The 14,648-nt window shown below is 34.8% G+C and overlaps 2 protein-coding genes across 2 annotated transcripts in view; one reads left to right on the top strand and one right to left on the bottom strand.

The window, feature by feature from the left end:
* ERGIC2 (ERGIC and golgi 2) overlaps nucleotides 1–7,470 on the top strand; it is a 40,549-nt gene extending 33,079 nt beyond the window's left edge. The window contains exons 11-14 of the mRNA XM_024256751.3: nucleotides 2,627–2,724; nucleotides 4,886–5,048; nucleotides 6,366–6,448; nucleotides 6,961–7,470. Coding sequence (XP_024112519.1) covers nucleotides 2,627–2,724; nucleotides 4,886–5,048; nucleotides 6,366–6,448; nucleotides 6,961–7,023 — 407 coding nt within the window. The 3' untranslated portion in view covers nucleotides 7,024–7,470. The remainder of the gene's footprint in view (nucleotides 1–2,626; nucleotides 2,725–4,885; nucleotides 5,049–6,365; nucleotides 6,449–6,960) is intronic.
* A 6,276-nt stretch (nucleotides 7,471–13,746) lies between these two features.
* Nucleotides 13,747–14,648, bottom strand: part of FAR2 (fatty acyl-CoA reductase 2) — a 188,948-nt gene continuing 188,046 nt past the window's right edge. The window contains exon 12 of the mRNA XM_002823069.6: nucleotides 13,747–14,589. Within this exon, the coding sequence (XP_002823115.1) occupies nucleotides 14,427–14,589 (163 nt within the window). The 3' untranslated portion in view covers nucleotides 13,747–14,426. The remainder of the gene's footprint in view (nucleotides 14,590–14,648) is intronic.

Genomic DNA, 14,648 nt, shown 5'->3' with positions numbered 1-14,648 from the left:
TTTACATTCATGGATATTTTATGTTCATGTGGGAATGTTTCACTTCAGGAAACCTGAGTGTACTAAATTTAGAAATGTGTGGATGGAAACATTTTGAGATTTATAAGCTTTAGTCAGTATAATCTAATCTGTAATCTAAGCATATGTTAATTCTCCTCTGAAATGCATTGCGTGTTACCTGAGAGATGCTCATTTGGAAACATACTGGTCAATGCTTTGTTTCAAGATGCTAAAATGAACTACAAATTTTTGTACAGAAGCTCTTCTAAATATAAACAAGTCAATTTTCAAAAAGCTGTTTTTAAGTGTACTTCTTTATAAATTCAGAGAAACTAAGAGGTATTTAGAGTCATATTCTGAAATGCCGTTAGGTGAGTATCATCAGGTTATTCAAAGCTTTAAAGCAGTTTGTATACTTTTCTCCCTCGTAATATATGTTTTATTCAGCCTTTTTTTCCAAAAAGAAAAAAATCAACATTACATATCTGCTGTGTCAGGTAACTATCCCTTTCCTGATGTTCTCCAGAAGTATTGCAGGAGTTACTTAACAATTAACATCTTTAATGCAGTACAGATTTGGATAAACAAGATAGACATAGTTCCTGCCCCTCATAGAGCACACATTCCTATAGGGAATTAGATCTTTAGGTAATAAGTGTTAGGGCAAACGGCTCTGAACAAAATAAAGGAGATTGCCTATGATACGAGAAAGGGCATGGAAGAGGCTGTGGTATTTGAAAAAAAATTGAGTGAAGTAAATAAGTGAGCTGAGCGATTATCTTTTTGAGAGCATTGCAGGCAGCTTTATTATTAATGAAGCTGGTAGAAATAAAACAACCTATATGTGCTGCCACAAACTAGACAACCTAACTCCGTACTCCTCCTACCCTGCCAGCTTCTCAAATGGCAGGGATGGCTCACTTTCCTAATGGTAGAGAGGTGGATGTGTATGTCTTGAAGACAGAGCTGTCTGTCTAAGAGAAAGAATGCCTATACTATCTAGTTGAGTGGCTTAGCCACACATGATTACTTTTTGCAGATGAATCATTCCTTCTATGAGTGAGAGAGAAATGGAAAGGAAGGTCAAAGCTTTTACTCTTTTATGTACAAAGGGGTGCAAGCTTCTATTTAAATCTGGGAGAATTTTTTCTGCTTAAATTTAAGACCATATTCCCCTTGAGTGAAACCGCCTGGGTTCAAGTTCTCACTCTGCCACTTAATAACTTGGACTTTGGCCTGTTTCTTAACATCCCTGTACTTGAGTTGCTTCATCTCTAACAAAAGGATAATAAAAACATTTACTTGCTTCTCTAGTTGAATCTATGGATGGGTGTATCTAATTATAATTTTTCTAGAGAATTCTGTAGACCTGGAGAATTAACATGTTTTATATTATGTGAATGGGTAATTGTTTACAGTTAATTAGTAATTGATAATATTCTGGTATTTAAAACTTGTGTCAAACTTAGAGATGCCTAATGACTGTATAAAAATGATCCTTTTGATTATACAGTAACCCCAGGCCATCATTGAGTAGTTTCTTTAGTTTTCTTCCTATTGTAATATCAGTTCCTTGTATTTATTCAAAGGCTAGCTAATTTGATTTTGGTTTAGTGTATATCTTAAGATATTAGTAGAAACTGAAAATGTGTCTTGTGGTGTTATTCTCTTATAATTTTATTTTATTCTTAGTTTCTGTACTATAAAGAAATGCTGGCTGGGTGCAGTGGCTCACACCTATAATCCCAGCGCTTTGGGAGACCGAGGCAGGAGGATCACTTGAGCCCAGGAGTTTGAGACCAGCCTGGGTGACATGGCAAAACCCTGTCTCTACTAAAAATGAAAAAAATTTAGTTAGGTTTGGTGGTGTGCATTGTAGTCCCAGCTACGCAGGAGGCTGAGGCGGGAGGATTGCTGGAGCCCAGGAAGTCAAGGCTGCAGTGAGCCGTGATTGCGCCACTGCACTCCAGCCTGGGCGATGGAGTGAGACCCTATCCCAAAAAAAAAAAAAGGAAAAAGAAAAATGCTACTTTTTCATAATTGATAAAAGGATGTTAATGATTTTAAGGAATATTTAACTAAGTCACCAGTTCATTTTTTAAACATCTCTGTTGCCCACCTTATGCTTACTGAGAACTTGTTTTACTGAGTATAAATATGTTGCTTTCACTGGTTCTTTAAAAAATTTTTTTTGTTAGACATTAAGATGTATGTAACATTACATTTCAGATTAAATGTTTTAATTTTTGTTTGTTTGAGACAAGTTCTTGCTCTGTTGTCCAGGCTGGAGTGCAGTAGCACAATCATGGCTCACTGCAGCCTTGACTTCCTGGGCTCATATGATCCTCCTGCCTCAGCCTCCTGAATAGCTGGGACCCACAGGTGCATACCACCATGCCCAGTTAATTTTTAAATTTTTTGTAGAGACAGGGTCTGGCTCTCTTGACCAGACTGGTCTCGAACTCCCAGACTCAAGCAGTCCTCCTTCATCAGCCTCCCAAAGTGCTGAGATTACAGGTGTGAGCCACCACATCCAGCTAGATTTCAAGTTAAACGTGTTTAATAGAAGAATATGTTTGGCAGTACTTTTGTTGCTACTGAATTGATAGTTTTTTTTGTATTCTAGACAACCAGATGTTCCAATATTTTATTACAGTTGTGCCAACAAAACTACATACATATAAAATATCAGCAGACACCCATCAGTTTTCTGTGACAGAAAGGGTAAGTTGAATCCAACCGGTAAAATAATTTGGTGATTTTTTTAAAAAAGCATTTTAAAGTTTCCTGGATACAAAATAAGGTGGTGTTTTACTTGGTGTCTTCCCTCATTTAAAAATCTGTGGAAGTTTTGAAATGAATTAACATTTTTTTTAAATCAGAAATATATCAGAAATGAATATTAGTATATTCTAAAGCAATAAAAGTAGATATTTAAAAAATCTGAAAGGTTTTCTATTGCATTAAGACTTAAAATTGTTAAATTGTGATTGCCTTAATTATTTTATTCTTAATGTCTTAATTTTGTAAATGTTTTCTCATAAATTGATATAAGCAGTTCTTGATCTGGCAGCAGATTCTTTGAATTCTATGTTATTTATTTATTAATAAATATACTACCTTCTCTGGGCATACATGGTTATCATGGATTAGACAGCAAATTTAGAGAGTTTGCCTTCCTAAATTAATGCTTTGTATTCATCTGATTGTGATGAAGAACATTCCACTACCTCAGGGTGGTATGGCCATATAAATAAATACTGACAGTGATGAGCAAAGTTTTGGAATTGGACAGTTTAATAGATTTCTTATCTATTTTGGGGTCATGTTTTCTTATTTTTGTGTTTGAATGGTGAATATTCAAACACTTGTATCCAGAAGAATTCTAAGACAAAATTTAAGTGCTTTAAAAGTTTTGCTTTCCTTTATATAGTGTTTTCTTTTACTAGCCTTATAACTCATGATGACCATGCCCTCAATAATTGTGGAATTTTTTTTTTTTTTTTTTATGAGATTAGGTATTGAAGTTTTTAGGGGTGAAGTGTCATGTGTCTATAGCTTTTCACTTGGCTTGGGAGAAAGTACAAGTTCATATAACTGCATATATATGTATAGGTATGTGTGTATGTACACTCACACAAAGAAACTAGGTAAAGTTTATACAAGAACATATTGTGCTTTTCAACATTTCTTTAAGGAGTAGGGAGATTCCATTTCTCACCTGTAAGATTGGCAAACACCTCAAGACAATACATAGAGTTGACAAGACTTTGGGGAAAATAGGCAAACATGCAGTGCTATGGGGATGCAAAGTGGCATAATCTTTGTGGAAGGTAGTTTAGCAGTATCTGCAAAAGGACCTATGCATTTACCCTTTGACTCAGCAATTGCACTTCAAGAAAGCTATTCCAAAGATACGGTGGGCAAAAATATAAAAATGTGTGTTTCAGGCTATTCATTGCATTGTTATCTGTAATAGTAGAAGATTGGAAACAACCCAGATGGTACATCTACACACTGGAGGAAGATGCAATTGTTAAAAATCGAATGAGAAGGATCTCTATATACTGATAGGAAAATATCTCCAGGGTATATTTTTAAACTAACAAAACCAAAAATATATATGTAATAGAATCCTAGGGCATTTGACTGTTGAAGGATGTGTTTATACTGATAGGGTGACTAAAATAGTTTTTTAACTTAAAAAAGAATGGAGTAACTGGGGTTAGTAAAGTGCAGGATAGGGGGTGGGAGGGAGAGGGCTGACATTCATTAGTCCTGGAACCCAAAGTGAATCATTATTAGTCTTTCATTATGTGTATGCCCTGATCCCTAAAACAGTTTCTACCCTTATAGGTAGTGACAATATATTTATAACTCAGCATGATATTGAGCATTTTAGAGCTTTAAGATGTAGTCACTTTACTGGAAACTTGATCAGTTGGCTTATAAAGCTGTATTGTGCCTAGTAATAGGGAAAGGGTTTTGTAATGCCCTACATAAAACTGTTTTAATTTCCCTTGGTAGTAGTTAACCTCATTATTTGTATTCCTAAAGCTTGCAGTTTAGTTATAGCGTGAGGAACATGCCATACATTTGTAAGCTCTTGAGCTCAGTAGAAAACTTGTATCTAAGGTGACCTTTTTGAGAAAAAAAGAATGATTCTGCTCTTTTGATAGTTTCAAAAGCTAACCACACAAAGAATACAAAATAATTTGTCTCTGAAGAGCTTAGTCTAGTAGGACAGTTCATAAGGAAATGTGGATGTCCTTCTTTTACAGTAGGGCTTCAGGGCTTAATATTGAATGTATGTAAGTAACCAGATGACATGAATTCTGTTTCTCTCTTCCTCCTATTTCTCCCCTTCCTTTTGCCTCCCTTTTAGGAACGTATCATTAACCATGCTGCAGGCAGCCATGGAGTCTCTGGGATATTTATGAAATATGATCTCAGTTCTCTTATGGTGACAGTTACTGAGGAGCACATGCCATTCTGGCAGTTTTTTGTAAGACTCTGTGGTATTGTTGGAGGAATCTTTTCAACAACAGGTTAACAACCATTTCCTTTTTGTCTAATTTCTGAAAGTGTTGCTTATACTTAAGTTGCTTCTTCTCAAAGGGGCAAGAAGTATACAGATTTTCATGTTTCAGTGTTTAAATAGCTTTTGCTTTAATTACAAAACTCCAAAATTATATTGACTAACCAGTAAACATAACTAATTTCATTGTATTCAGTGATGTAAGGTAGATTATATAATGGTGAGTTGGAAAGATCCTGGGTGTTAACATCAGATTGAAGTAGAATTGAATGTAAGTTCTGTCATTTACTTGGTGGTAGCTTGGAATAGATCACCTAACTTTTCTGAGGTTTTCTAATCAGTAAAAATAGCAATAATAATACCTAATTTGCAAGTGTGCTATAGGATTAAATATGAAAATGCCTAGAAGGCATTTAAGGCATTTTTAACTGTACAGTATGTAAAATCATATGTTATAGTACTTTGAATTATGCAATACATGAAACTAGATTTGTAATCAGTAACATGTTTATGATTTTTGTCCTGAGATCCTGGAATTCGCTAAGATTATTTGTTGAATTGTAATGATGAAAATTGAGAGTTAAGTACAATAGAGAAAAAGGAAACAATTCTATTTTCATCTTCAGTCCTTATTCAGTATTAGATGGAGCTGGGTAGTTTATTATACTTAGAATCATATTTTTAAATGAATGAATAGCTTTTCTTTCGAAATTCTTTGTTATTGCTTCATTTCAATCTATTTAAATTTGTGTTGTTGACATCATTTATTTTCCAAAATTGTATTGGTGTGGGAAAACCTTGAAAAGATTGTGTTTAGGCCAGGTGCAGTGGCTCATGCCTATAATCCCAACACTTTGGGAGGCCAAGGCTGGCAGATCAACTTGAGGCCAGGAGTTCCAGATCAGCCTGGCCAACATGGCTTAACCCCGTCTCTACTGAAAATATAAAAAATTAGCCGGGCGTGGTGGCACATGCCTGTAATCCCAGCTAATTGGGAGGCTGAAGCACAAGAATTGCTTGAGCTGGGAGGTGGAGGTTGCAGTGAGCCAAGATTGCACCACTGCACTCCAGCCTGGGCAACAGAGCGAGACGTCTCAAAAAAAAAAAAAAAAAAAAAAAAAGATTGTGCTCAGATCGTGAATTATGTGGCCTTGTGATTTTGAAAAGAAATTCATTTGTTTTAAAATCTTTCTCGATTATTTTTAACCATGGAAGTGAATAATGCAAACTGCTTTGTTTTCTTCCGTAATCTATTCCATTATAGTTATTTATTCTTAAATAACAGTTTGGGAAATAATTAAAAGCATAAACTTATTGTTTATTACAGGCATGTTACATGGAATTGGAAAATTTATAGTTGAAATAATTTGCTGTCGTTTCAGACTTGGATCCTATAAACCTGTCAATTCTGTAAGTGGTGTAGTATACATGGTGCTGATCTCTAAATCTTAGAATCATTGTTAAGTCTATGGGCCAGTCATGGTGGCTCACACCTGTAATCCCAAGACTTTGGGAGGCCAAGGCGGGAGGATCGCTTGAGCCCAGGAGTTTGAGACCAGTCAAGGCAACATAGTAAGAGCCCCATTTCTACAAAAGATAGAAAAAATTAGCTAGGCAAGGTGGTGCAAGCCTGTAGTCCCAGCTACTTGGGAGGCCAAAGTGGGAGGATCACTTGAGCCCAGGAAGTTGAGGTTGTAGTGAGCTATGATTGTACCACTGCACTCCAGCCTGGGTGACAGAGCAGACCCTGCCTCAAAAAAGATAGAGATAGAGAGATAGAGAAATAGAGCGAGAGAGAGAGAGAGAATAGTAGCTTTTGGTTACTAGAAAGGATTGCCCAAAATAAAACCTTGTGTTTAGAGGAAAGAGTATAAGGAATAAAACTAATTCTTTGGTCTTTTTTTCCCTCCTTTTCTCCTTAGGTTCCTTTTGAGGATGGCCACACAGACAACCACTTACCTCTTTTAGAAAATAATACACATTAACACCTCCCGAGTGAAGGAGAAAAACTTTTTGCCTGAGACATAAAACCTTTTTTTAATAATAAAATATTGTGCAATATATTCAAAGAAAAGAAAACACAAATAAGCAGAAAACATACTTATTTTAAAAAAGAAAAAAAAGGATAAAAAAACCCAAACTGAAATTCTGTATATGTTGTGTCTGTTACAAATGTCCTAGAAGAAATCATGCAGCTAAACAATGAAGAAGCCCAACTGGAGTGTTGCTTTGAAGATGACGCCTTCTTACATTTTCACAGCAAATGGGTGGTATCAAAATCAGACATTGCTTCTTGCTGATAAAAAGCCTGAAGGAAATAAGTGAAACTACATCTATGGGAAAAAAAAAAAAATTGAGAAGTGCAAATGTTCGCATCCTTTTGTTTTTAAAAGATATGATGTCAGAATAAAATGTGGAAAACATACGGAAAACTAGTCTAGACTTTAAAGAATTGTGATCAGGTCACATTGTTAATAAAAAAAAAAAAAAACAGGGGCTAGTCCCTATGTTATAGCCATATTAATGTTAAGCCATATTGACAAGACCAGTTATCCAATAATTTGGTCTTAAAAAGTAACTACTACTTTTCTTTGAACTCTGGTTATTGACTTATCTAACTGTTGAAGATAGAGTCTTAGAAGACTAAGGTAAATTCTCACAGGGGCAGGTATGTAGGTGTTAGGTAACTAAGGTGTTATTCATAAATGGTATAGTAGAATCTTATACACGGAAAAGAAAGCACATTTTTTTTAAAAAGATGCCAAGTTTTTTAATCTAATCATTATATTATTGGTATATTTTGGGGAACATAGGGTGAGTTATAAAAAGATCTGCTACTGATAGTGAAAATTACCGGTTTGTAAAACATTAAGAGAAAAAATAGGATATTTTATACATGTGGTGAGTGGAGAACAGGGTAACTTTAAATGAAAGTGTAAGGCAAATTGTAAGCACCACAAGATATATCAGATTTGAGAGGTGCCATGTTAAACATTGTCCATTAAACTGTAAAACTGTATTATGAAGTATTTGCATTCAGGGTGTGCTGAATATGATTGATTCTGTATTAGATTGTGTTCTAACTTACTATTTAAGGATTGGTTCTAGATCTTCACATTATAAAAGATTAAAAATAGTGAGAGGGAGCTATCACACAGGTACTATTAAAAGCTGTATTTGGAATATGTGTACCAATATCAGTTTTCCTTTTGTAGTACTGAATGACAGTAGAAGAATCATCAGCCAATCCTCAAAGTTTAAATCATTTAAGGAAATGGGGAAACAAAATTCCAGGTAAATAACAAAACTGAAAAACTAGATTTAAAATAGTGGTTTTAGAAAATAGGATATCACAAGTAACAGTTTTTCAAATGGATTTTTTTAAAGATAAATTTATGAGAACAGGATAAACAAATAATGGAGAGAAAGAGAAACAGTGATGGGTCTATTTTGCAGTAAAGTTTATGCAGAATGACGTTTTGCAGAAAATAACAGAAGCATCACTTTAAAAAATATATCATTAAGAGCCATGAAGTTAACTGATGAAAATAAGTGATACAACATACTTTGAAAGATTTTTAAATCCAGAAAATTCTGAATAGTGAATGAGCCTTCTCTAGGTTTTGATTTTTTTTTCTTCAAATTATTTCCAACAAAGTTTGGCTATAAACTAACAACATCTATCAACAGGAATTTTAATAGGAAAGAATTAGAATTGTAGACTGATTGTTGGTCCTTTGAGTATGCTTGTAAGAAAATTCAATCGAGTTTCAAGGCTTTTTCTAAATGGGAGGGAAAACAATATTGATTAGGATTATTTTCTTTCATTTAGGATTAGAACAGTTAAGTACCTTTAAAAAGGACTTTAAAAATTATTTTGATACTTATATATGATTTTTAATTGTTTTCATATTTTCCAAATACCATATTAAAATTTTAGTGAAATTTATCTCCTATGAAAGGAATTTCTTTAAAGCAAAATTCTGCTTTGCCTTTGATTTCCATTTTAAAGGTTAAAGGCTTCCATCTGAAACTCCTCAAATAGAGTCAGATTTTTGGCAATGGAAGTATTAAAATTCCGATCAGCCCTTTGGATGATGAAGTTTACCTGCATATTAGGATTTGTTAGGAGTTTTTGGCCTCACCAAGTGATTCTTTTCTATTGCAGAGAGCACTTTACTCACCTACCTGTTACGCAACTTTCCCTATGCCTGGAGGTGCCTCCAGCCAGGATACCCTACTTTGTTACACAATTCTCCTTTTTGTTTTACAAGAGTATTCATAATATCTATATGTTTATATTCCAGACTACCTATTTAAAAGTCTGAGATCTCAAATTATATGAAATGGATTTTCAAATACTGTGTTTGCATACATTGACCTATAAAGAAGATTAAATATTTAGGTGAATAATTCCCTGCTGCAGTATTTGTACACTTCAGACTACCTCTTAGGAAAAGCTTAACTTAGTATTGCAAAATTCCCTTTCTCTTTTTTTTTATTTAAGAGATGGGGTCTCGCACTGTTGCCTAGGCTGAAGTGCAGTGGCATGATCGTAACTCACTGCATCCTCGAACTCCTGGGTTCAAGCAATCCTCCTGCTTCCATCTGCTGAGTAGGTAGGACTACAGCCATGCACCAACAAACCTGGCTAATTCTTTTTCATTTATATAGATAGTATCTTGCTGTGTTGTTCAAGCTGAACTCCAACTCCCGGACTCAAGTAATCCTTCCACCTTAGTCTCCTGCATTGCTGGGATTATAGGCACAAGCCACTGCACCTGGCACCCAAATTACTTCTAGTTCTCAAGTTAGATGATTAATGTCACAATTTTCTCATGTATGTTTTATGATAGCATTGAATTTTTATAATTAAAAATTTACTAATGCAAACAAGATTTACAGTCTTTAATACAATCTTAATTTTGGGATTCATGAAGGAATGACTAAGATCTAATTGTTTTTTTTTTTTTTTTTGAAACTGAGTCTCGCTCTGTTGCCTAGGCTGGAGTGCAGTGGTGCAATCTCAGCTCACTGCAACCTCCGCCTCCCGGGTTCAAGTGATTCTCCTGCCTCAGCCTCTCGAGTAGCTGGGACTATAGGTGCATGCCACCAAGCCCAGCTAATTTTTTTATATTTTTAGTAGAGACGGGGTTTCACTGTGTTAGCCAGGATGGTCTCAGTCACCTGACCTCAAGATCCGCCCGCCTTGGCCTCCCAAAGTGCTGGGATTACAGGCATGAGCCACTGTACCCGGACAGATCTAATTTTTTAATAGTGTAAGAGAGATACACTGCATTCCATCTATGTCTTGAGTTAGTAATTCAAGTACCAAAAAGTAATTTAATATGAAACTCCTTGAAAATTCAGAGCTTACACTTGAATTCAAAATGCCTATTTTTGATTGTTTAAAAGTTACTTAAACCTGAGCCTTAGGACCTTTAAAATCTCAACATGCCTTTTAAGCTAGTACTTTTCCTGTTTTGAGCTCTAGCAAACCTTCAGCAAGCCAAGGTGGTAGCCCTTTTTCAACACTATCAAAATAGAGAGGTCACCAGTTGTTTACTACCTTATGGTAAAATGCCCGGATCAAGATCCATGTATCCCCCCCATATTGTGATGATGCAATCAAAGCATAGTTTTTTTCTACTTTCTGAAATATTACTGATGAAATCACTTTACATTTAAGAGGAGAATACAGACTGCCTTGGATTTTTTTTTTTGTCTTGAGAGAAAAAACAAAATATTTAGTGTTGCAAGCATAAACATTTGGACTCAATAAATGACAAATTATGAAGCTTTTTTTGTCTTTTTAATACTAGGAGAAAATTAAAATCATGTACCCCCAAATACGCCTCAGTTCCCATATTTAAACTTTTTTCTCGTAGGAAAGCTACAGAAATTTTAAGATATCACATGGTTACATTTGCTTTTCTTCCAGATGGAGCTAAATTGCTATATGATACAGGTTTTATTTTATATTTCTCATATTAAAGATGAAAAAGTGAAAATTGAGTAGTTGACTCAAAATTATATGTGTATATAGATATATGTTAACAGTTGAATACAAACAAGATTACAAGCAGTGAAACATTTGAATCGTTTTGGCAACTCCAAATATTTTGTGTTTCACAAAAGGAGTTAGGTTAACTTTTCCAAATATAACTCATTTTATACTATTTTAATAAGGAAAAACTTAAGGATGAGAAGGCATGAGGAAAAGTATACATTAGTGAAAGCTATATACTAAAGCAGACCTTCAACAACAGCTCATAACTAATAAATACTTTGTATTTTGTTTTCAAGCAGTTATGTAAATCAATTTGGTGATTTCTTACACTGTACTTACATTTACTTTCTTCAAAGGTATTTTTCTGGAATTGACCCAAATTGCCGTATCACATCTCGTATCCCTTTTGCAGTTCCAGGTTGGAATCAGTATTTCAAATAAAGTAGGGACACATCTAAAATATTTGTGTATCGGAAAAGGTGTTTCTGGCTATTTAAACTCAAGCATCCTTTGCCACAGTAGTATCTCCAGTTTGCACGGCACTACTGTCTCTCAAACCAGTTACATCTGAAAACAGCAATTACTAGTCTTAGTTAGTTAAAAAAAAAAAAAAAAAAAAAATTTTAAGCTATCTAGGCAGTGAGCATTTTTCCACACCTTTATGTGGGCATATGAGAATCGTTACTTCTTACTATAGGCAGTTGCTTATGTTCCCAGACATTATTAGAATAGCAGTTCTAGAAAAGTAGCCATGTGGAAATTTACAAGTGATTCTTGTAAACTTTGAAAATTATTGATGTTTTTGGAAACTAGGCTGATCTACTTTAATTGTTTATGTTTATTGTAAGATAACATGCTATTTGGGCATTATTAGACCAGTCTCTTTACCTTGAGATACTAAGTTAATTACATGAGGTGTTAAATGGAGGTAATGATGTTAGTTAGTTGAAAATCACAAGAAGTGTTTTTCTGAATTGTGTGCCCATTTGCCTTAACTTTTTCTAGTATTAGTTGCCTCAGGTAGTGACTCTTCAACTCTGTAATACTTGATACTGTATCAGGTATCTTGTGGGTAGAGAATATAGGGATTGCCAAAACTTTGGAAACATAGGTACCTTTTCTTTGTACTTTCCATCCTCTTTTCCCCTAAGTAGAAGGTTCTTTCCCATTGCTTTGTTTGTATTAGGCATTCAAGTAATTGCTAATTGGTCTTGATGTGAAATAGTTAGTTATATGCTAGAGATTTCCCTTCATACAGATACCTGTTTTTACTGCCTAATCATCACAAGAGAACTTTGTGTCATTTATCTGATGCCACAAATAGAAGACTGCTCGTGTCAAAATAGCCCTATTAATGGTGTTAGAAAAAGTGAAGCATTATGTAGCTAAAGGTTAGTTTATATTCATCTGATAGTTATTCCTGTAATGTGATTTGGTGGAAAGAGTTCTTTGGAAGTTATTTCCTTTTTCTGGGGGTTTGGGGGATGGGGTGCAGGGGGTGTAAAGGAGGGAGAAGTGCTGCGGTAGTCAATGGTTAAAGACAACACTAGAAGAGGGGAAGAATTTTAATTCAAATTTTTATTTAATCAAAAGTCAAAATGTGAATACTTGATTAGTGGAGTTATTGAATTGGTAAAACATACAATCAAAAGTGAATTCTTAGAACTATTATTATGTCTTAATCCAATCCCACTGAGCTGTATCTTGATTTCATATTTTTATCATGTCTATAGCTTGTATCTTAATTGATATAACTCAAAAGTACCATATAGACATCTCAAACTAAAGATCACCAGGTGCTTAGTTTCAGAGCTGGGTTGTCTGCTATGGAAAATATTTCCCAGAATTTAGCTGAGATTGGGAAAGATATTGCCCAGAAGGGTTCCTCCAAAATGCCCTTTATATAGAGCTCAGGAGAATCTGGAATAATACTGGGCTAGATACTGCCCTAAGGCCTTGTACACTTAAACTACCACGATGTGCCTTTCTGAATATTACCCAGTTACTCCAGGAAGTGAGCATAAATATAACTGCCATTCTTTATTAACATTTTATGCCTATGCCGTTTTCAACTAGTTATGCGGTGACTAATTTCAGTTGTTTAGGCCCCAAGTACTATATTTGAATAATGTTCCACGTTTTTAACATGAAGAAATGCTGCAATCCAACATGTACTCATCTCTCAAATATGAGGAAAGTTGGCGTAACAGTTACATTATTATTACTATAGGAATTGGAGAATATATATGGTTTTCACTTGTTTGCATTATACACAAAATATTTTTAACAAAACAAAACCTATTTTCTAAACTTAGAATCCCTTAGTGAAGTCTATTCACTTTTCTGCTGTATGTTGTACAGTTAACATTGTGCAATTGGAATGACCAAGATACTAGTAAATCCTTTGGTGATCACATAAGTGTAATCTTCCCCACTTTATACCAGAAGACTAAAGCTACAGTTTAAAAGTTCATTTGAAGTTTTGTTTTGCTCAGTGGCAAAGATCAAATGGGACCATCTGTCTCCCTGTTGACCACTCTAATTGAGTCCTGAGTGGAAAAGGCTTAAATATAAAGGGTTTGGCAACTTTTAGAAAAAGGAGACTCTTGAAAGGTTACCAGGAAAATTGAGTATTAAAAAGATTTAGAAATAATAGCTATCAAATTCAAATTTGAGAATATTAATTTTGACTTAAAAGCGTAATACACGAGTCCCCAATGCAAATATGCTTAATCCCTCACTCTGTACATACTTATTTACACTTCTTGTTCCTTTTTAAGAAGTGAATGTTGTTAAGAAAAATGTTAAATGTAAACCTACTTTTCTGATTCCCCCACCCCTCAACCAGGACTCCAAAATAACATGGAAAGAAAGAGACATTTTCAGCGGAGAATTACTTCTCTTACTGCATTTTTGAGGATATTGAGACCATTCTCCTTTTACTCATCTTGATTTTAAATTTTTCTTTTGGGTACCCAGAATGGTTCCAAGGTTAGTACTGCTTGAGCTCATTTCAGCTTCTGCCACGCATCTTTCCATATTTATTGAGTCTAAATGAATCATCTCAGGGAGAAAAGAAAAGCTAAATATAGAAAAGTGGGAGTACTTTCACGTTTAATACGCAAGGGCATAAAATAGAATGTTAGGAAACAATTTGGATTTTTTTTCCCTAAAATATAGGTGACTATGGGCTAGTTTACAACTTTTCCTTCTCTCACTGAAATAAAAATATATAGTTAAGGAATAGGGACGAATACATAACAGGTGACATTTGACAGTTTGGGCATATTCCTTGTTACTTTCTAATCTTGAGAATCACAGTTTGCTGTTTTAGAGGTATCTGAGAGGTTCCAGATAAAAAGCGATGGCTAAATGCTCTTAAACTTTGAGTGTGCTGGATGCTCTAAAGTAGGAGAGGAATTTATAACAGAAGCTTACAATGAAGAACCAGACATTCCGAGCCATCTGAGATCTTGCAATGAGAAGGCGCCAGGCGATAAGGAAGAGGGCAGTATTAAAGAGGTAGTGAATATTTCGGAGCCTAGGGAACAGACAGACATAACCAAAGTTAAAACTACCAGATACCCAACCACATTATCT

The sequence above is a fragment of the Pongo abelii genome, chromosome 10 (genome assembly GCF_028885655.2).
Source record: "Pongo abelii isolate AG06213 chromosome 10, NHGRI_mPonAbe1-v2.0_pri, whole genome shotgun sequence".
Lineage (NCBI taxonomy): Eukaryota > Metazoa > Chordata > Mammalia > Primates > Hominidae > Pongo > Pongo abelii.
The sequence above is the reverse complement of the archived record's forward strand: the minus strand, read 5'-3'. Positions and strand labels throughout refer to the sequence as shown.